Raw genomic sequence first — 21,064 nt, forward strand, 5'->3', positions numbered from 1 at the left:
AGTTAGCACGTTGGGTATACCTGTTAGACTGAAACGTAATAAATTGAATGAAAACAAATGACTTCTTTTCCAACAGGAACACGAAATCCAAAACACATTTGAGAATAAAACTTTTATTACAACATTGTACATCAAGAACAATATTTGGTGCATTAATAGTGGATAAAAACAGCTCAAAGAGGAATGTTGGAGTTCACAGTTTGGCTGGTGAGGGAAGAATTGGCATGAATGACTGACAGATCACCTTGAACGTGAAACGTGAAAAGTTTTTGCCTTGAATTTGTCAACTTATTTGGCTCTCACTGGGGCATGATTTCACCGAACAGTACAAATGAAAAGCCTTCACCTAACAAAGGAGTGTAATGAACAATGTCTTCATTTCTAAACTTGTAACCGTTTGTCCAACTCAAAACGACTTTGGCCACTCCTTCCATGCCAACTTAACAAAAAAGACAACTTCAAATGTATGGAGGTAACATAGCATGGATGAGGGTAACAACATCAGTAACAGTTCATGGCACACTTTTTTTTTTACTTGGGGTAAACAAAGTACTTCTTCACCCTCACAGAAAAATATTCAGACAATTACAAGTGTTGTTTCTGGCTCTGTGAAGCTCTTTCAGAGAAAATATTAGCAGGATTTTAACATTTAGGTACAAACACCTTGGAAGAATTTAGCCACCCTATGTCAAATTTGTCAATGGGAAAAAAAAAGGGGTAAGATGGTTTTTGTGAAACTGTAGATCCCACTTTAAATTCAAGGGTCGTTTGATGATGACTGGCAAATGTGAAGGGGCGGTGGAGTGTAAGAATAAAACTGAGGATATATACTTATTCATTTTAACACTGTTTGAATATACTTTACTATATTTATCAGCAAACCTGATCCCAAGTGGGACTGAATGAACAAGAAGCACATGGATGCTGTCCTCAAGCTGTCCTCCTTTGTCTCCCATCAAAGTCGAGTGATGCCACAAATAACCTTCAATACAAAAGTGAAAAACAACCCAAAAATCAACACTTCTGTACGGAGTCCCAACCATGACATGGGCGAGGGGAATTTAACTGCAGCCACAGCATATCGATACAGTATGAGCGTGAACACTAATTTGTGGCCACAAAATCGCATGCAGATGAAAGACTCACTTGCGGCCACGAAATAAGAGTTGCAAAGGGATCTCACTCACTTCATCTTTTCAAACGTCTCCCTCTCCATCACCCTGCTTCTGCATCTGGGCCTGCATCTTGGCGATCATCTCCTGCATGCGTCTCAACTGGACATGCAACATTGTACAGACAAACAAGGATATTGGAATTCGGGTCCGATCACGTGGTTTTCAGCTGATGGCCAACTACGGATTTGCTAATTTTACGCTATCTAAACCCATGGAGACTTTCAGTACGAAAACCAACAACTGAAAATTGAACATGTCTGAGATTGACCAATACACAGTTTGAGTTGGCACCACCCACCTCCGCCTCCTTCTCTTGCAAAATCATATCCTTGTCCATTTCCTCCGGTTCGGGACCCTTTCTGCAGCAGTCACACAGTAGGACACCATTACTGAAATGTTACTTGGTTTCTTTTCTTCTATTGTGTAACTACTCACAAATCGATAGTGTTATTCGGCTTCTGGGTGAAATCTCAGGAAGAACCTCAAATCGAACTTTTAAATTTTTAACTTTGCTAAACTTCTCTTGCGGGTCTAAAATGTTCAATGTTTCAGTAATTCAGTCGAGAGTCTACATGCCCTGTTCAAACCCTGGGCGGAAGCTAGAAAAGGGGGGGGGGACTATAATTTAACTTCCACACTCAAAAACGATTTTTCAACCAGGTTGTGCAGGTTACAACTCACAGTCATGGTCGAAAAAGTTTCGAAATGATTTATCTTAGTCTAATTTTCAATATCGCGAAAACCTGGCATTTGAACGGGGGTTGGGGGGTAGACTTCTTCTGTCCACTGTGACAGCAGCGGCGACTGATCTTCGACTGTCAGACATGGGTGGAGTCACCGAGAGACATACAAGTGGACATTCCTTCATTCTGAAATTTCATCCAAAAGCCATTCTTCTTCCTTTTTGTGATCATGTGAATAAACCAAAAAAAAAAAAGGGGGGGGGGGAATAATCCAATTGTGTCAAGTTTTTAGTGGAAGTGATGTGCATTGGTTAGGAAATTTGATTCTGTGTGAGAGTTATATGGCAGGAGTGCAGCGATTTACGAAGCAAACATGAGAAAAGCCACATTGAGAAAATTGGGAAAAAGGGGGTTAGTCAAGTTGTCTGCGATTGGAAAGTGAGCATCTATCTACAAAAAAGATGAAAGCAGGGAGGTTGGAAGAAAGGCAGTGGGGAGGTGTGAAAGTCAGGGGGATGGTGGGGGAACAGCAAGACCTCCCCCACTTGGAAGATAAACTGCACAAAAACAGTACCTCCAATAGTCGACTCACGGCATTGGACAAATCAAGAGCAGAAGGCCACCATAGCGCAGATGGCGAAGACCAGTAAAATCAGTCAGTCATCCTGGATTGGCTTTCGAGCGGACAACTGAAAACAACTTTTGGGGGCTATTTTGAGGAGGAGGATTTGTTAAAAAGACCACCGTGGCAATCCTCCACAAATCCGCTGCAATTCGCGCGCTTTTGACAAAGCAGCAACTAACCACAGACACCAAGGATTGCCAAAAAAAATTGTACCAAGCTAGCCATCTATATATGAATACAATTTTAAATGGATTAATCTACTATTTTTATTTTTTGGTAAAATGTTTTGAAATTATTGTCATTAAAGAATCCATTCGGATTTTTATTGATTTAAATTAGACAATTGTGTCAAAAACTATAACTGGAAAAATACTGATAATTATTTTGAATTTTATGTAGAATTGCTCATTTATATATTTAAAAGCAATTCGTTTTTTTAAATTTGACATAAATTTCATTTTAATTGTAATAAATTACCCAAATATTTGTAAACCCCCAAAACAGCACGGGTGTTGCAATTTCACCACGTCAAATGTCATGTCAATTCACCAATTAATTTAAAAATGGGAAACCTATTTGCTAAATGCTTAATTTTGCTAACATTTCCTCCTTATTTACAATCAATTGAAGAAGATAAAATACTGTTGAGTAAAAGCCCGGCCCAGATGTCGCGTGACGCCCACTCTCAATGGATCAGCTGTTGGACTTCCTCCTTGCCAGCGCGGCAGACATGCAAAACGACGAGTTAGAACTACAACTGACACTACAGGAAATATCATGAAGGTTAAGAAGTATTTTATACATAAATAGAAACCGACAGTTCTTCAATATTTGTGTCTATGTGTGGAGCTAAATGTCAATTTCGTGAGTGTGTTTTATGATATCGCAATGTAAATATAACAGTGTTTTGTTTGTTTTTTTCTGAGGCTGGAGGGTGGGGGCTTGGGGGGGTGCAGTGAAGCAAGCGGACAGACAGGTCGTACGTACGCAGGGGAAAGAGGCAGAACGTAACCATGGGAGGACAACCTGCCGCTGCGCTTCAGGCGATCCGAGCGGAAGTTCTCGTAGTGCAGGTCCTGGGTCACTTCCTGTAGATCCTGCATATGGGTTCTGCAGAGTTGGGGAAAATGCTGACATACGGGTACATCTCAACAAATTAGGACGGATTGAAAAACATTTGGGACAGCCTTTTGAGCGTCCCCGCTTTTGTTCTCGCAATCGGGCATGTTTTAAAGAGGATTTGTGAGAGGCGGCCGCGCTCACATCAGCATCGTGCGCAGCTTGAGGAAGTCGTTGTGCTCGGGGTTCTCCACCTCCACCACTCCCCAGGGGTACAGGCGGCCCCGCACCTTCTTCCCCTTGGCCTCAATCTGCTGGTTGGAGCCCACCACCGCAAAAGGGATGCTAGCCTGGGAAAGAGCGCCCACTCGTATCAGGGCACGTGGCGGCTAAAGAACACACTCCTTGGCGCTTTTGTTTATGACACACACGTTCATCGGGATCATCGCCGAAACCCCGGTTTACCTTGAGGATCCTGGTTTGCTCTTTAAAGTCTTCATCCTCATCCGACTCGGCGTCGGGCAGGTGGTAAATCTTGATACCTTGTTCATCAATTTCATCAAGGATCTGAGCAAAGTCATGCATAAAAGATGAGGATTGAGCGATTTGTCGCAGCATTTGAGGACGGGTGCAGTTCCTGGTCCTCAGGTTCAACAAAGTGGCTTTTCTGAAAATTGCGCCGATTTGAGCTGGGACCTAGACTAACTTAGAGAAGTCGAGTAATTCTCCGCTACACCCCAGTACACCCATCACGGACCCGCAATACGGCAACATTTTATGTGGCCCACTAAAGCAAATACGTCTACTTCCTGTTTGTCGATAAAACGATTTTCTACTTTCATTTTGGTCGGGAATCTGTCCCAAAATCTGAATCATGGGCTGCGGTGAGGAAGGCAACTGCAGAGATGAACAAAATGATCGGGTGAGATGCCCGAAGACTTAAGCACATGATCGTGGGAACCGGCAAGCTAACGATGAATAGCGCTCACTCTGCGCTTGAGTCTCTCTCTCTCTCTGAGGGTGAGCGTGTCCGCCTTGGCGATGACAGGAACCACATTGACCTTATTGTGGATGGCCTTCATGAACTGAACGTCCAGGGGTTTCAAGCTGGGAGGAGCAGGAAACAAGCGGGCACGTCAGTAAAAAGAGGGCAGAATATTTAGCGATGAACGCTGTTCTGTTAAGCAAAAAAGGGGGGGGGGGTAGGGGGGGTTGCCGGCCGGACTCACCCGTGGCCGAGCGGAGAGATGAAATAGAAGCAGCAGTGAACTCTGTTGTCGACGATGTGGCGGCGATTTAGACCGCTCTCATCGTGGAGGTAGCGTTCGAATTGATCGTCAATGTAGCTGATGATGGTGCTGAAACTGGTCCAAGAAAAAAAAAAAGGTTATATTTCCTGCTCCCGTAGTAGCTGCCTGTGAATTCCAGAAGTGTAGGATGAACCTAAAATGCACGACAGCCTTGACAAGTTCACTTCGTTTCATCTTTCATCTCATGTCCGACTGTTCATTCTTCTCAAAAAATCACAATTTGTGACATTTCGGGTGCGACCGCCCTGAAGTTGTGCAAGCCGAATTTCATACCAGTCCTGGCTATTGATGGCGTCTCCGTATCCCGGAGTGTCGACCACAGTGAGACGCAACTTCACGCCCCGCTCCTCGATTTCCACGGTGGATGCCTCGATCTGAACCGTCCTCTCGATTTTCTCTGTTTGGAGAAGGACGGGAAGGCGACCGCATGAAGCTCAGCAACATGACAACGTGTGTGTGTGTGTATGTGTGTCCCCGTCCGTGCTGGCGTTCTACCTGCTGCCCCCGGGATGATCCTCTCGGGATAGAGGTCAGTCAGGAACAGGCTGTTGATCAGGGTGGATTTCCCAAGTCCAGATTCACCTTTTGCCACAAACAAAATTAAATACCCACACAAACAACTAAGTCATCCCTGGACTTGGTGCAAACCAGTTGTGCAGATAGTAACAACAACAACAAAAAAGATACATTTGAGGACACCTATTGACACGATGCTAAATTTGACTTCACTGTTTCTTTGCGGGAGCTATCGGATGATTAATCCCGCTATACCTGAAGCGTGGATGTATTTTGATTAGTAACCTGTCAGCATCACATGATGACCGATTATTCTGAGAGCTTGTGTATGAAGAACATGCGTGCATTTGTTGGACCTGATTGGAAGCATCTACAATCACCCGTGTGGTTTCCTACTTTAACATGTAACGCCGACAAGTTTTGGATTTTCCTAACCGCCTGGATCTCAAAGGATGTCCAGATCAACTTCGGGGGGGGGTTAACGAATCAGTTTGCAAAAAAATAAATAAAAAAGACTAGCAATAACGACAGCAATGTATTGTTTAGCACTGAATAAATCAAGTGCACGCTAACAGAGGGCGCCCTCATTCAATGTGGAAGCTTATATGAGTGATTGCACAAAATTGGTGCCATTGGCTTCGTTCACTGTCTGTCACAATCCCTGCAGGCACACAAGCCACATTCCACTCCGGGTTTATTTTAAAGGGGGAAAAAAAGGATGAGCAGTGTGCCGAGAGCTTCCACCCTCCCCCTTTCTCAAGAGGAGGTGGGGGTGAGTCACAGCCCTCCCATCAGTAGTTTACACGGTTGCAGACTGCAGCTGAACAACTACACTGATATGCCACTTCCAATGCACACACGTTACACTTATGCATTAAGAAACGCTCAACACAGCAGCGTTTTGCTGTGGAGTATTTTTTTTTCCAGAAATAAAATAATCCCATGTCAAATGAATGAAAGCAAATACCATTGAGCGCAAAATCTGAACATTATGAAGACAGGGTCAGAAACCTACCGACAACCATAAGCGTGAACTCAAAGCCCTTTTTGACGGACTTGCGATGAACCTGATTGGGCAGGTTGGCGAATCCCACATACCCTGGTGTCTCAGGGTTAGTGAACTGGCCTTGCTGTAGAAAGAAAAACCAACGTACAAGCAACAAAGAAGCTTAATTGGTGATTTGTGAGATATGAGGTAGTTGTTACTGGCTAAATCTCTGTTAATGAGTGGCAAAAGATGGATGCTTGCACACTACTACCACCACACCTCCTTCCAGCGCATTGCCCAAAAAGTCGTCACAACACTAAATATTTATGTCATCCATCTAGGACTTGCTTGACTAAAACTAACAAAAGATAAGCGACAACGATGCCAAACAACTTTGACCATCTTCATTTCGGTCAGTCAGTAGGCTATATATTTTTTTTCTAGACGTGCATATTTTATACATTCATTTATATTGCATCTAGAAAAGTTCAGTGCTAAAGAAGTGCAGTTCGTGGGGTTTTTTTCCCCCCCACAGAAAATTCTAAGTGATTAAGATATTGATAGACCTGTTAACATTATTGTTGCAACCTGACTTTGGTAGAATTTTGTCAAGTTGTCATCGTGAATGCTTAAGAGACTGCAAGTCAACGTTGACAACGGAAACACACATGCAAATACACACGCTTGACTAGTGACTTGCTTGAAATTTTGCAGGGTTTTGACTTTTGCCACAGTAATTTGGGACTTGCTTGAAACTTGAAGGTAAGATTTGAGACTTATGGACTTCCTCAAACCTCGGCATTATAAGCAATCACAAAATTAATGCATATAAAGGTGTGAAGTATGTCATGTGACTGATCTTGTGACTTACCTTCATTTTGTCACCGTGCGACATGATTTTTCCTCACTGCTCCTGGAAGGACAGACAACACGTTTCATCGCCTCCCCCCCAAAAAACTTCAATGCCTTTGCAAATCCTTTTTGTAATGGCAATTGTAGTGCTAAATTCTCATGCCTGAATGCTTCCAAGCCTTGGTAGTGTGAGAGACAGGAAGTCTGGTTTGCTTTGTGAGAGAGCTCAAATGTCACCCGACACAACAATAAAAAACTTGATCTGCTTCGTTTCCTGTGTGAGCTACATTACAGCTTGTGTTATGCTTTGTCGGCTATTATTACTCGCTGTCAAAGTAGTTTCACGTCGAATTTCGCAGTTTCGGTCTAAACATTGACGAATAACTCTTCTGGCATTCAATACATGTAAAAGCGACACGTTTGGTGTTGGTAAGCTCGATGAAATAGTATGAAAATAAATCAATGTTTCTACTCTTAAAGGTTGTACTCTAGACGGTGACTCCCGCAAAAAACGCTGATTGTTTTTCGACTGTACTTCAAAGCTTAAAAGTCATACAGGAAAGCCAGCCAAGTCATTATTAGACCAAACAATTGATAGTTCCAGACTTCAATAACTGGATTTAACAGTATACAAGGTACACGTAATTTAACAATCGTTTTCACGTGCGGAAATTTGCACTATTTGTACTGTAGACGCTATCTTTATAACGGTAAATGCTCAAGTGGGTGTGGAACGTGGCTGATGGGTGACGGCCGCGAAAAAATAAAACATTTGAATCCTGGTCTCATCCCCAAAAGCTGATGGAGAGGTGAAAATCAATGCGGTTATCTTAGCATTCGTAGCATTATGGATAACTTTCTCATTAAATAGCTGATTAGCTTCTGGTGTGTTTAACTCACGACGCTAATTTTAGCCAACTAGCTACAGCGAGCCGAGTCAAGTTTTATGTGAATAATTTTCTAAAAAGTGATGATCTTATTTAAAGATTAAACATTACCTTAAGCGTCCGCTAGGAAATTGATTACGGAAAAATTAGAGAGGAGCAAGAAGCAACGATGGAGAAGAACAGTTTAGCTTGGCGGACACCTCAAATTCTTCAGATTCCGGTGCACACGGCTTCCTTCAAGCAAACATACCGACGGACCACAATGCACCGCGTGACCGAGGCGGCAAAAGCATTGGATACGTACGTCGACGTCACCGCCATATCAAATGTGGAAAAGTCAAGGATCCGTGAGGGGGCCTTATTTATGGAAGCCCATTCCTGCCCATAAAAAAAGAAAAAAGAATCCTATCTTTTTTTTACTGTCAGAGGTCCATTTCTGGCACTGATTTTATTTAGCAGCCAACGACCAACACCATAACAATAACAACAATCATGATAAAGACTGTCATGATAAAAAAAAGTCCATGATTTTTTAACTGTCAGCAGTCTATTTCAGCCAGTGTTTTTTTTACTGCTAGAGCGATATTTACGTTATGATGTTTATGATTAATAAATAAAAAGTGTTGATATTACAACGTGGCTCGTTGGTCTAGGGGTATGATTCTCGCTTTGGGTGCGAGAGGTCCCGGGTTCAAATCCCGGACGAGCCCTTTGTTCTTTCTTGCTTATTTCTTCAATTTTGCACTAATAATACACAGCTCGCTTAACAGTTCTGAATTCGAAGAAGCATGCTGGCGTTCCAGCGTGGAGTTTGCATGTGTTCCCCGAGCTTGTGTTGTTTTTCTGTAGGTACTCCAGTTCCTCCCACATTCCAAAAGATACATGTTAGTTTGATTTGATGACTCAAAATGCGGCTGTGGATGGTTGTCTCCTGTATGTTTCCTGTGACTGTCTGGCCACCACTCCAGGCTGTAGCGGAGCACCTCTTACACAAGACTACTGTATGCTGTGATGTTTTCACAGTGCTATTTACATTTCAACATTCAGTTGATTAAATATGGTTTGACACGTCCGAGTAGAACAGTTTGGAGGACCGAATGGTAGTTAGACCACCTCGTTCTTCTATCAGCAGCACTAATACTTTATTCCAGCTCTGGGGCTCAGTCGAATGGCAAATATGTTGTGTAAAGCCTTTCTGGCTGTCTATCTGTGTTTTTCTCCCTCTGGCCTCCATAAGAGCCATGAGATAAGTTGGTAAATAGCAGTCTATTCCCTTTGCTGTTGCAGCAAGCATATCTTGAGCACACGGGGGAATAACGTTATTTCCATAAGCTTCTTAGTTGCTCTGGGCTCTGTCATTTGTATGGTGGCTTCGTGTGATGACTTCAGATGTGATTTTACATTTCTAGAATGTCTTAAGGCCAGCCACTTATAACAGGGGCAAAGGGGTCCTATTCTTGAATTATGTAGCACACATGTTGATAACTGATAATTATGAGGTGCCGTATAATGTGAGGATATTTTGGTGAATATGAACTGACTTGATGTGTTTGTAAGAGACTTTTTTATGCGAGTGAGTTTTTCTGATGGGTGTGAGTTTTTTTCCTGTGTTTGAAAGTTTTTATTCTCAGTGACTTTTTTGTTGCCAGGTTAGAATTGTTTTTCGGTATGCATGAGATTTTTTGGGGTGATCTGTGACTGTTGTTGTTTTGTTTCTGGTGTTGTCTCTGGGTTTCTGGTTTGTGGTGTGCGTACATTTTTTTGCTGTAGGTTGTGTGCAAAGGCAGGATTCAACATTGACGGCGGCCCCCATGGGGATTTGATTTTTTTTTGGGGGGGGGGTGAGGGCCTTTTGGGGTGTAAGAGATTTTTCAAATGTGAGAGGGTTTCGGTTGTGTGTGAGAGCCTTTTGATCTGCAAGAGAGTTTTCTCGGTGCATGTGTGACCCTTTTTGGGGCATGAGATTCGGAAATGGTTCTTTGACATGTGAGAGAGTTATTTTAAATTTTTTAGGGGGGGGGGTGAGAGAGGTCTATTTACACAACCTTCCCATCTATCGTAGCCAATACTGTCCACTTTCCAAACAGCACTTGATTTACGCTATAACATATTTTTAATCTGCTGCTGTGTTGGCACAAAAGTCGCTTGTAAATGTACATCATTGACTGCTGACTTTGCTTGTGTTGCAAACAAGCTGATAGGGACCAGCGCGGTAACATAGCGCTCAGGTTTATCCTCCCAGCCCTGGAGGAAGCGTATTAATTTGGAGGTCTTATGAAATGATTTGTTGGCTAAAGATCTATTTTCCACTCCCCCCCATCTCTGTCTACCGCCGCAGGGTCAACCAAAGCATATTCCACTGTCAAAGTGTCAGGAGGAAAGCTATTAAAAAACCTTGACTTTTCTTAAGTATCACGAGAATAAGTACATGGTTTAGTGAAATCCCTCCCTAAGAGCACTGCAAATCTTTGGGGATTTTCCTCCTAAAATATTGCCTAATGGACGACTCAGGAGTGTCAAAAAAGAGCCTTGTTAGCCATGAATGCATTTCTGGGGATTGGATTTGATTATTTGAGGAGCGGGAACACCAAAAGAATTACGTGCAACTATGATGGAACTTTTCAGTTATCTAGAAAGTTTTGCCTTGGTTCATTAACAGAAAAAGATGGCATCTATTGTAAAGTAGAAGTGATTTTATTCATTTTCGAGAGTGCACATAAATCACGGGGCGTTATTGAACTTTTTGGGCCAGCTGATAAGGAGAGTTTTTTTCAAAGAACAACTTCGCCCTTACCCTAAAAGCATGTTTGCCTGATTCATCAGAAAACAAAACAAAACAAAACAAAAAAATCACAACAAATTCAAAGCCCAGTTACCTGTCCGTTTCTTTCTCCACCGTGACTCCATAATCCACCTGAGTGCATGGACGACAGTTTTGACATAAGAAGAAAAGACAGACTTCCCAAGGAGATGGGCCAGTATCTTGAGAGCCTGCGGATAACCGGATTACTACCGACATTTTGTGCGGCTGGCACTTTTTCTTATTACCCATTTCAAGCAACAACACCCCCGACGCCGCCCTTCCCTGCTGCCCTTTCTTAGAAGTCAGACCAAATACACAGTAGCACATAGTCCAATTTATAGTTCGAGCTGCTGGCTTAAACACTATTAGAAGCATTGGCCTACATTTCAAACCTAAATTATTATATTTGTTCCATGAAACTGTATTCATTATAGTGCGATTCATTTTGTAGCATTTCTTTTGGCTGCTTCTAGTTCGTGTATGGATGAGATTTTTTTTCTCCGTCCAATCAGATTTCAGCATCTGTGTGTTGCCATGTGAATCAAATTTGGCAACAACAGGTGTACACGACTTGGCCATCGGGGACAGAAAGATAATACGCACATACAGACTCAATAAAAAGAAGAGCTTTGCAACTACTGTAAATGACTCAGCAAGCTGCAGTATTGGTATTGATTTTTGCAGAGGATAAAGAATATATGCCTCTGAGTATTGCTACACTGCTCGTCTATATGTGTTGCTACGTTGGCGTTCAAATACCTGTTGCATGAATTGCACCAGTTGCTCAATAATCCGCGGCTCTGGTGTGCGATGATGTGCTCTATTTACATGTTTATCGCTTTTGTGCTCCACATGGAGAATTGGCACAGTCGTGTGCTGTTTTATTGTGTTTTTGCATTGTAGTGATGGTTTTAATGATAAATACCATTTTGAAAAAAATATATATTTTCTTTACATATGTTTTCATATTTGTTTCATCTCAGCGGGTGTCTAAAAACAGTGTGAGAATGGTCAGTGTTTAGATGCGCTGATGATGCGATTCGGAACCTCCAGCATCAGTAGACAAGAGCCTGGCAATGAGGAAACGGATCAGTTGGGTGACCCCCGCTGTCCATCACTTTATCCCCGCCGCCCTTCTGCTGAAAAGGTCTTATCACAACTGTTCTGCTGTGAAGCTGCACCGCTGGATCTTTCCGAAACACTGGCTTTTGATTTAGGGGAGAAAGTGAAAGAAAGACGTCCTACTGCGATGTTTCCTGACCTTTATTGAGCCAAGGCACTGTATTTGACATAGAAAATATCTCATGACAGCAAACAAGATGCCAGAGTACCTACGGTGATTCTCAACAATTTTCAGAATGTCTTTGGCAAATTCCACTCCAACGTCAAGGTAGTGTGCTGAATTTCTGACAGTTTGACTTCATTGCTAATTCAAACATTTCTCCATCAATGTCATTTCAATAACATACAAGGAGGTTAAAGCTTATATTTGATCAGATAAGGTATCATGATTATGAAAATGGTTCAAATAAATCAATATAGACTCTCAGGACCAGTAAATGATGGCTGTGATTAATATTGATTTAGCAGGAGTTGAGGTGGAGGGGGGGTTAAGCTTCTCAGAGTTGTTGCCTAGTAGAATACAGGAAACCGGCAATGCATGGTGGGAAAGACTTTAAATTGATTTATACAGAAGTTTTCAAAGACTTAAAACCAACTCATGAGAAATGCCCTAGATGGGCTAAAAAATAGCACCGATGCAATGCACACGTGCTCGACTGGTTTGGACGTCCGCCTCAGGGTCCGGAGGGCCAGTGTTCGATTCCGGGCTCTGGCCTTTCTGTGTGTAGTTTACATGTTCTACCCGTGCCTGTGTGGGTTTTCTCCAGGTACTCCGGTTTCCTCCCGCATTCCAAAAACATACATGGCAGATTAATGGAACACTCTAAATTGTCCCTAGGTGTGATTGTGAGTGTGAATGGTTATATGTCAATGTGTGCCCTGCGATTGGCTGGCAATCAGTTCAGGGTGTATCCCACCTAACTGCCCTGGGACAGATGTGATGGTCTTGAGCACATCTGCGACCCTTGTGAAGATAAGCTGATCAGATAATGGATGGATGGCAGTGGACACCTTAAACAGTGCAGTAACACATGTAGACAGGCAATATAACAACACTCACAGACATGTATTCTTTATCCATGCGAAAAACATTGCCATCCGTTGCGTCTGTATAACTGTATTAGACTGCCTCCTGGTGGTGAGGTTGTGCACACCAGAAGGAGCTCCAATGAATTTCAGTATTCGTGATGCACAAACGGTTATATTTTATGTAAATTTGTTGTTCCTTTCCAAGTACAATATAGAGTACTATTTTCTTTATTTGCTTTGGCAGGCTGAAACGGATTAATGGAATTTCCATTCATTTCGATGGTGAAAGAGATTTTGTTTGGAGATATCAGTATGGTCACTGAACAAAATAAACTCGCATCTCAATGCAGCGCCGTATTTAAATGTAGAACAAGCTATTACACGTGAAATACTTTTCTAGAGGCATATTTGTAAAAGCTCTTGTCATAAATGGCATCACAATGTCGGCCTACGAAATATTTTGGCCCATGTCGAGTGGTCATTCATTGTATGATTTTTTTTCCAGTGCATGTGTCCCATCAGAGATTTTGTTAGGCTTTAAAAGTGTCAAAAGGGAGGGGGAAAGAGGGGTGTCTTAGAAATGTTGTATTCATTTTTGAGGGGGTGGCGGGTGGGGGGATTACTGTGCTCTCATCTTCTCATTGGCTTGGCCCACCGTGACAGTGGAGTACAGATGAGAGCTTGACATGCTTGGTCTCTTCCATAACAAGCTTCCAACTTGCAACGAGGCTCGACACTTGTCATTCAAACAATCCAGGCTCACAGAAAACATTTACTGCGGATTTATTACGCCCTAAAAGAAGCCCATGACGTGTTTTCCCCTTCTCTCTCCTTTTTTTTTGTGGAAAAGTTGACCTGAATTGTTTTAAATGAATGTGTGGTCGGATTTGGAAATGCCCAAACCACTAGACCACATCAAGAGACCGATGAACGCGTTCATGGTGTGGTCCAGGGGCCAGAGGCGCAAGATGGCTCAGGACAACCCAAAGATGCACAACTCGGAAATAAGCAAGAGGCTGGGCGCCGAATGGAAAAAACTCAGCGATTCCGAGAAGCGTCCTTACATTGACGAGGCCAAAAGGCTTCGGGCTCAACACATGCGAGAACACCCGGACTACAAGTACAGACCCCGGCGCAAACCCAAAAATCCCCCCCAGGCGGTGCGCCTCGCTTTCCCACATGTGGAGCCCTTGAAGGGATTCTCCGTGGACTCGCCCCTTCTCATCCACGGGGATAAACCCCCCACTCTGATGGCGCCGTCGCCCGTGAGACATCTACGTCGGATGGCCGAGTTCCAGCCCCCTTTGCGCGGCTATAGCTCGCCCGCCTTCGGGTACCACTCCGGTGCTGTGGTCGGGGGTTTGGCTTGCCTTGGACAGCACACCCATGCGTCGCACGGTAGCCCCTACGTGGTGCCGTGCAACTGTGGAGCGTGGTCGGCGACCGGTGTGCAGCCCCAGGTGGCTTACATTCTACTCCCGGGAGGGATGAGCAAGAGCGGCTTGGACGCGTACGCAGCACCTGGAGCCAGTGCGTAAATGGACTGCAGGGACACCACGAATTGAGATGAAAATACTCGGTGAACACATGGGATGGTTCGTCAATGCATTTTTGGACCGCGTGGGAAATATTTGCTGTTGATGTGACGTTCAGCTCGTCCCATCAGGGGTCGCCACAGCCCAAATTTGGTTGACACAGTGGCGCAACATTAAACATCCATCCATTAACACGAATTACAAATATTTTGTTTCTGAAAAATGAACGACTGACGTCTGAATATTTGTGCCGACAGTTCCACGAACTTAACATGAAACTCCGCAAAGCCTGAAACATTGCATAATTTTCAGACAATTAAAATTAACCCTTTATTGATCATTCTGAACACTGAAAAAGACTTGTGCGGAAAATGTGACGAATTTACTCAATTTTAATTCGGCAAGTGGTTGCAAAAAATAAAATCATCGATTTTTTTAATAAGATGTAATGTCTATTAAAAATGTATCTGGATCCAGAGAATTTCATTTCGTGAAACCACTTGACAAAAATAAAATGTAAATAAAAAATCAGTCAAGGAAAAAAAAAAACATTTTCCTTGACTGAACCATTTATTTGTCAATATCACACGGGATACGTTTTGTTTTGACGGTTGAAGTGCACAAGGCAGGTGACAGAAAATCACACACGTGAATACGTGCCGCGCAAAATACAAAAATAAAATTCAGTGCCACTACAAGTCAAAATAAATGTTTATGCATAATGATATACATAGTTGACATCTTAAGATATTCGTCAACAAATCATTACGCTCATATCACAATTGCTTAAATCAACTACTGTAAACTAATCTAAACTACTGTACTAAATCAAGAAAAAATAGCAATGTGCTCGCGAAAATAGCGTTACCCCCCCCCTTGTTTTGCTTTAACGTTAATACGTATTAAGCCACTGTGCAAAAAATAATATTCAAGTCATGTACAGATATATGAAAATGGTACTTACTGTAAGTACTCTAACAAGGTGTTTGTACTTTGTTACTTCCCATCACTGCCAAATACATACAATACAGTATACTGTACATGAGTATGCTTTAAAGCGAGAGAGGCGCTTTAAAGCAAGGACTGTTGTTGTTTCGTGTCTCTGCTTGGTCCTTTTAATTATTTGAATAATAATGTCAAATTGTTCATTCAATTGACATGATAATCCTTATTCGGAATCTGAAACTGTCTCAATAAAGCCATCTGCGGAAAGTTGTAAGTTTGAACCAGTGATGGCGTAGAGCAGGCGAAGAACGAAATGCCAGGTCACTCGGAAATGTTTGTTGGTCGGACAAAAACGAGTCCTTGTATCTTCATATCCTTTGAATTTTGGATCTCTTTGGCTCTCAGCTCATCTACAAAGCAGCGGTCTCAAAATTAACCGATGGAAAGAACAGCGTCACCTCCACTTTTCCCAATTGACGTCATTACGCGACAGCGACTATTATGACGTAACTGAATTTAAAAAATGTACGACTGTATATCAAGAAAATGTTCACGCGTGAAAATTCAATTGTCATTTTTTTTGTATGTACCACCAGAGGGAGCCTGCAGACCAGTAGTGGCAGTTTTGCACTTTGACGATCACTGGTCTAAATTACACGAGTCCAAAAGACACAAAACTGAAAGACTTCTGTGTTTTATTGTTGCTTATTCAACTCTTCAATCGTGCGTTTCAAAAGACGACCATCCATAACAATTCCAATTTCCACTGAGACTTTGATGAAGCTGAGGAACACAAAACCCATCAGAGCGCACTTCCCAAAACTGGTTTACGGTGAGCTCTTCATAAACGTGCCCCGTGACTACACCCTGTACTGTAGACAGAAATTAGGAATCATTCCTTCTTTCGACAACTCTTGTCTAGCTACCTGCAATTCAAGCATTATAAAAATAAGTGTACAAGAAAATCAGAAACAGGAAAAGCTAAAGAACACACGGTGATGCTTTCAGTTTTGTTCATGGATCTGTGACTAAACAGAATTTAGCAGCAATGTAAGAATGCTAAATTCAATCCACATAACTAAAAATTTACATTTCACACATTCTTTTTTAAATCTCATCTGAATTCATGCCACTACTTTTAGTTTTCGAATCCAACTGTTTTCACTTAGGGGGAGAAAAAAAGGCTGGCAGAATTCTCAAAAAACAATATGGCAAAATGAGTGATGTAAACCATCAAGGTTTGAGTGTACGTTTTTAAACTGTCCCTCTAGCTGTAAAAAATTATTTGAAACCCGTGTTTATACCCGCTCTAATTTTTCACTCAAAAACTCTTCCACGCTGTCCGTGTTCCACTTGAGGATGCTGAGTTCCTCGGTGATGTTCCCGTTATCGTCCAAAAGCTTGAGTACAGGATCGGAGCCTCGCACGTACTGAGAGAGTGTAGGTGGTGAAGAAAAAAAAAAAAAATGTCAGCAACCCAAAAATAAAGATGCATAGAATAGTCTCAGGAACTTGGTTTCTACCAAAGGATTTCAGTGTTCCTCGCCTATTTGCAAATTTACTTATCATGGGTAAAGTGGGATCATAGTTTGTGATGTATTTCTAGTTTAAGCTATCATATTTTGGGGGGTGCCAATTGCTGATATTTTTTCTCTATTTGCAGCAGTCCCTACTATGGGGGCATGACTATTTTAGTGTGAAAAGTGACCGTTTGTCATCAACACTCACCTTGATCTGAAGACCCTTGAACATTTTCGGCTTGTCACCCTTGACAAAAGCTGCAGAGATTTAAAAAAATATCAATAAGGGTCAGTCAAACACGTATCTATTCGTCATTCTATTTTAGGACTGAGGAATTTCATTGATGACAGCAGCGAAGCCCCCTGAAAAGGTCGCATCTCGAAGAGACAGTTGAGCACACGGGACGGCTCCAGCTGAGGTCAACAAACGGTGGCCAAATGGCCCACAAAGAGACACAAGCTGTTCCGTCTTGAAATCAGATGCAGTTGACGATCAGGGAACGGAGCACAATGTTATTGAGTCGACTGTGGGTGGTCCTCTTCCACAACAAATACCTTCCAAGTTGGGGGTTGAAAAGCAAGCAAGAGGTATTCAAGACCACCTAGCTTGATGCTAACACAAAATACGAACCGGGCTAACGCGAATAGCGTCGACATCACGTTTATTATAGACATTTTTAAAACGTGCATCTGAATATAAGTGGTCGTCATGAAAAAATGCAGGGAGCCTACAACAAAACTCACAGGGATATATTCTTTATCCTCAGCAACAAATGATTGATACTTCATCTGAGTTAAGACATCTTCCTCTGCTTTTCATCAAATCTTCACATATGATTACAGCGCCGTGAAAAACTATTGGCCTCCTTCCCGATTTCTGTGTTCTTTGCATATTTATCTCACACAATGGCTTCAGTTCATCAAACCAATTTTAATAGCACACAGAGACAACCCAAGGGGGAAAAAACTGCAGTTTCCAAATGGCAATTTAATTTACACAGAAATCAGGAAGGGGGCAAATAGTTTTTCACGGCACTGTGTGTATGACACTGAAACGTTTCGAAAGAGAACTCACCTTGGACTTGGGGGAACCTCCCCAATTTTCATCCGCACACCTCCAGGATGGCCCCAGCGTAGAGCTGTCGGTCAAGAAAATACAACATGAGCTGGTGGTTTATGAGGAGAAGCGCGCGCACACAGCACTGCCCACACACGGAGATAAGAGCCGGGCGGCCCTGCCGGTGGCAGCATGGCTGGCCTGCGGGCGTCTCCTGGCGACTGCTTGCAGTCATTAAGCTGAGCGGCTGAACATGCAACCGAGTCAACAGATGGTCGCTTTGTCATCAAACCTCCGGTGGCATTGTGAAGAAAGTTGGGAGGAAATTGGGAGACTCACAGCTGCCTCTTTGCAGAGGACAAACTTGATGTTTTTCTACATATGGCAAATGACACGACTCCCGAAAGGGCAGACTGGACCTTGTTTTACACCCGGAAACGTAATTTTTGTTGTGAAACCTCACATTGCATTTGGGGATGAGCAACCGCACGCTACACTATTTAGTACATTATGACCTTATAAACATAGTTAGGTATTATTAGAAAATACAACCATGAACAATACAAACTTCATTGGTACAGCTTGGCTGGGTGAATCTCACTTTATACCCGGCAAATTGAATTTTTAGGGTGAAAGCTCATCTGATACAACACGGCATTTTTAATTGTTTTTGAAAAACGCAGAAAGGAGGTAGAACGATCTTGAAAAAGCTTTTTTTTTTTTAATTGCAGTTTTTCACATCTGTAACAGATCTCGCGTGAAAAACGGGTGTTCAGTCCAGTGCGTTTTGGGCTCAAGCTGCAATTTCACCCGAAAACACTTAAAGCCTCCGTTTTTGTGAGTGGCGAAAGTTACAAAGGTGTTTTCTTGCGCAAGCATTTTTGTGAAATTGTTCAAATCCAAACGTTCACGCCTTTCAAGCCACCATCCATGGAAGCGTTACAGAGAGAAAGATTAGAGCTAAGAACACACCATTTGGGTATTCAAGACTTGTCCCCATTTCAAAAGATGACTCGTTACACAGCCTGTGCCTCTACGCTTTAAATAGTTAAAGACATTAAGAGTATAACTTCCTCATTAAAAGCAGCCAAGTAGAACCTCCATGCAGCCATTAAAAAGGTACGCCTCCAGCCTTGCAGCCAGGGACAAAAACATACATCCAAGGCAGCCTGGTGATGTTCAATCTTTTCCTCGGGTCTGTTGACGAGTGTGCAACTCGTTAATTATCTTAATAGGGACCATATGTTTTGCCCTTCATCTGGAAGGTGTGCTTGCAGAAATTAGACCGACTTTAGATAACACAGCAGCGCAGTCTTCGGCCTGGGCGATACAGGCCTTCAAATCAAATCTCAAAAGATTCCCAAGATCTTTGGCTTGAAGAAAAATCAATTATTCAAAACAAGTTGAGCTTTTTTTTCTCCACCCCCTTCTGGGATTTGTTTCATTTCTCCCGATACCAAACAAGCTTTGAAGCGTTTTTTTTTTCATCCAGCACGTTTCACCACCCCAAGCATGAATGTGCATCAACTTCCAAAGAAATAATAGAAAATATATTTTTCACAGATATGAAAATAATGTTTGCATGTATGTTGTCCATTTAACTGAAATTTAACTGCTAATACGGACCAACCCGTGCCGTGAATAGAGGAGAAAAAAAAGCACAGGAAACTATATATGGGCTTCATTTTATATACATATGCAATAAAAACTGATATGTGAGCTGATTTGTTGATCGAAATGTACTTATTCCTTAAAAATATCAAAGATGTAAAATTCAAATTTGCCCTGAGTTGCCATTTCCTGTTTATTTGTTAGTTGGAGGAACTGTAGCATAGTCACCTTCCGCGATTCCAACTGGGCTTCCTGCTGGCAGCAGTGCCTGCAGTCTGGCTGCAGCTTGGTGAGGCCGAACTCCCCGAGCAGGTCACAGGAACTGCACAGCAGGTTGCTGGAGAAGCCCACATCCCTGCAAGCCTCCGAAGTCAACTCGGAGCCATACGCTGACAGCTGGAAGGAGGAAGCACAAGATGAAACGGAATATTTTAAAAGGAATACAGTACATCATTATGCACCATAATAAAACTTTATAAAATATGTTTATTTCTTTCTAAATCGATTGTGTAACTTATTTAGACAACGTACTTCTATTCTTCTAAAAAAAAAGGTGGTGTTTTGCGGGGTGCTGAAACGGATTAATGGTGATGTCATTATTTTCAATAGGAAATTTGATTTATATACTGAGAATATTAAGATAAGAAAACCTTTATTTGTCTCACAATGGAGAAATTCCCAATTTGCAGATTTGCTTCTAAACTATCTAGTTATATCATTTACTCTGTCACCACGCCGGTGTCGTTTAGTTATTTTTTGTCCTTTAAACTACGGTAATTTGTGCTCGCTTCCTCATTGCCAAACGATGTTTCCAACACGATTTGACAACCACTTTAATTGTCTTGAAGACCTAAGTTTGACGTTTCTCGGTTAAATAACTCGATCTTAAAGCACTGGACATCTTTCTCGTACGAAATCACAAGATTTGCACAGATTCACCGAATTACCAACAACAGTTTTCGAGATTTTGAGTCAATAAGCCACGTCATTTGTGCGCCCCGGCAACCACAGGATGCGACATAAAACGATCAATGTAATACTAAACTGGGCAATCCACCAACACTGAACGTATTTAGCAATTAAGAACAACGATATAATGTCATCTTTCATGTTACCGCGTTCAACTCACCGTTTTTAAAAGCGAAAGAAGCCACAGAAGATACACTTCTCCCGACATTTTGGAGAGTGCCGGAAAAAACTACAATGACGCAGCCCTCAGTTAAACTAAACAGTATTCCATGTTATGCCTGATAAAAAAGAATTCATTGAATTAGGTTTGGCTAATATAGTTTCACGGGAAAAAACACCACTTAAATAATTCGTACATATAATAATGTGAACACTGTA

General features: G+C 42.2%; 3 protein-coding genes and 1 non-coding gene across 5 annotated transcripts; 2 read left to right on the forward strand and 2 right to left on the reverse strand.

The window, feature by feature from the left end:
• Positions 1 to 97: 97 nt before the first annotated feature.
• septin2 (septin 2) lies at positions 98 to 8,370 on the reverse strand. 2 transcript variants are annotated; one of them, XM_086128401.1, is made up of 13 exons: positions 8,207 to 8,370; positions 7,228 to 7,269; positions 6,384 to 6,498; positions 5,348 to 5,434; positions 5,126 to 5,249; positions 4,772 to 4,906; positions 4,532 to 4,649; positions 4,008 to 4,109; positions 3,747 to 3,892; positions 3,510 to 3,593; positions 1,474 to 1,534; positions 1,188 to 1,274; positions 98 to 982 (listed from the first exon to the last, which is right to left on the reverse strand). In XM_086128401.1, exons 2-12 carry the CDS (start codon positions 7,249 to 7,251, stop codon positions 1,197 to 1,199), a joined length of 1,074 nt encoding a protein of 357 aa, XP_085984527.1. In that variant the 5' UTR covers positions 7,252 to 7,269; positions 8,207 to 8,370; the 3' UTR covers positions 98 to 982; positions 1,188 to 1,196. The 2 variants fall into 2 exon arrangements, with proteins under 2 accessions (XP_085984527.1, XP_085984526.1); XM_086128400.1 differs by having other exon boundaries at positions 3,471 to 3,593.
• A 363-nt stretch (positions 8,371 to 8,733) lies between these two features.
• trnap-ugg (transfer RNA proline (anticodon UGG)) lies at positions 8,734 to 8,805 on the forward strand. Its single transcript has one exon. It is a non-coding gene; the product is annotated as a tRNA-Pro (tRNA).
• Positions 8,806 to 13,790: 4,985 nt separating this feature from the next.
• LOC147195074 (transcription factor Sox-14) lies at positions 13,791 to 14,676 on the forward strand. The gene has a single exon (XM_086129422.1). It carries the CDS (start codon positions 13,919 to 13,921, stop codon positions 14,585 to 14,587), a length of 669 nt encoding a protein of 222 aa, XP_085985548.1. The 5' UTR covers positions 13,791 to 13,918; the 3' UTR covers positions 14,588 to 14,676.
• Positions 14,677 to 16,207: 1,531 nt separating this feature from the next.
• On the reverse strand, positions 16,208 to 20,936 carry selenof (selenoprotein F). The gene is made up of 5 exons (XM_086130026.1): positions 20,847 to 20,936; positions 19,946 to 20,113; positions 18,125 to 18,188; positions 17,258 to 17,307; positions 16,208 to 16,959 (listed from the first exon to the last, which is right to left on the reverse strand). The coding sequence occupies exons 1-5, from the start codon at positions 20,892 to 20,894 to the stop codon at positions 16,828 to 16,830; spliced, it is 462 nt and encodes a 153-aa protein (XP_085986152.1). The 5' UTR covers positions 20,895 to 20,936; the 3' UTR covers positions 16,208 to 16,827.
• Positions 20,937 to 21,064: the final 128 nt, after the last annotated feature.

Source organism: Hippocampus guttulatus, chromosome 14 (assembly GCF_054856545.1).
Source record: "Hippocampus guttulatus isolate MCC_2025c chromosome 14, RoL_Hgut_1.0, whole genome shotgun sequence".
Taxonomy (NCBI): Eukaryota; Metazoa; Chordata; class Actinopteri; order Syngnathiformes; family Syngnathidae; genus Hippocampus; species Hippocampus guttulatus.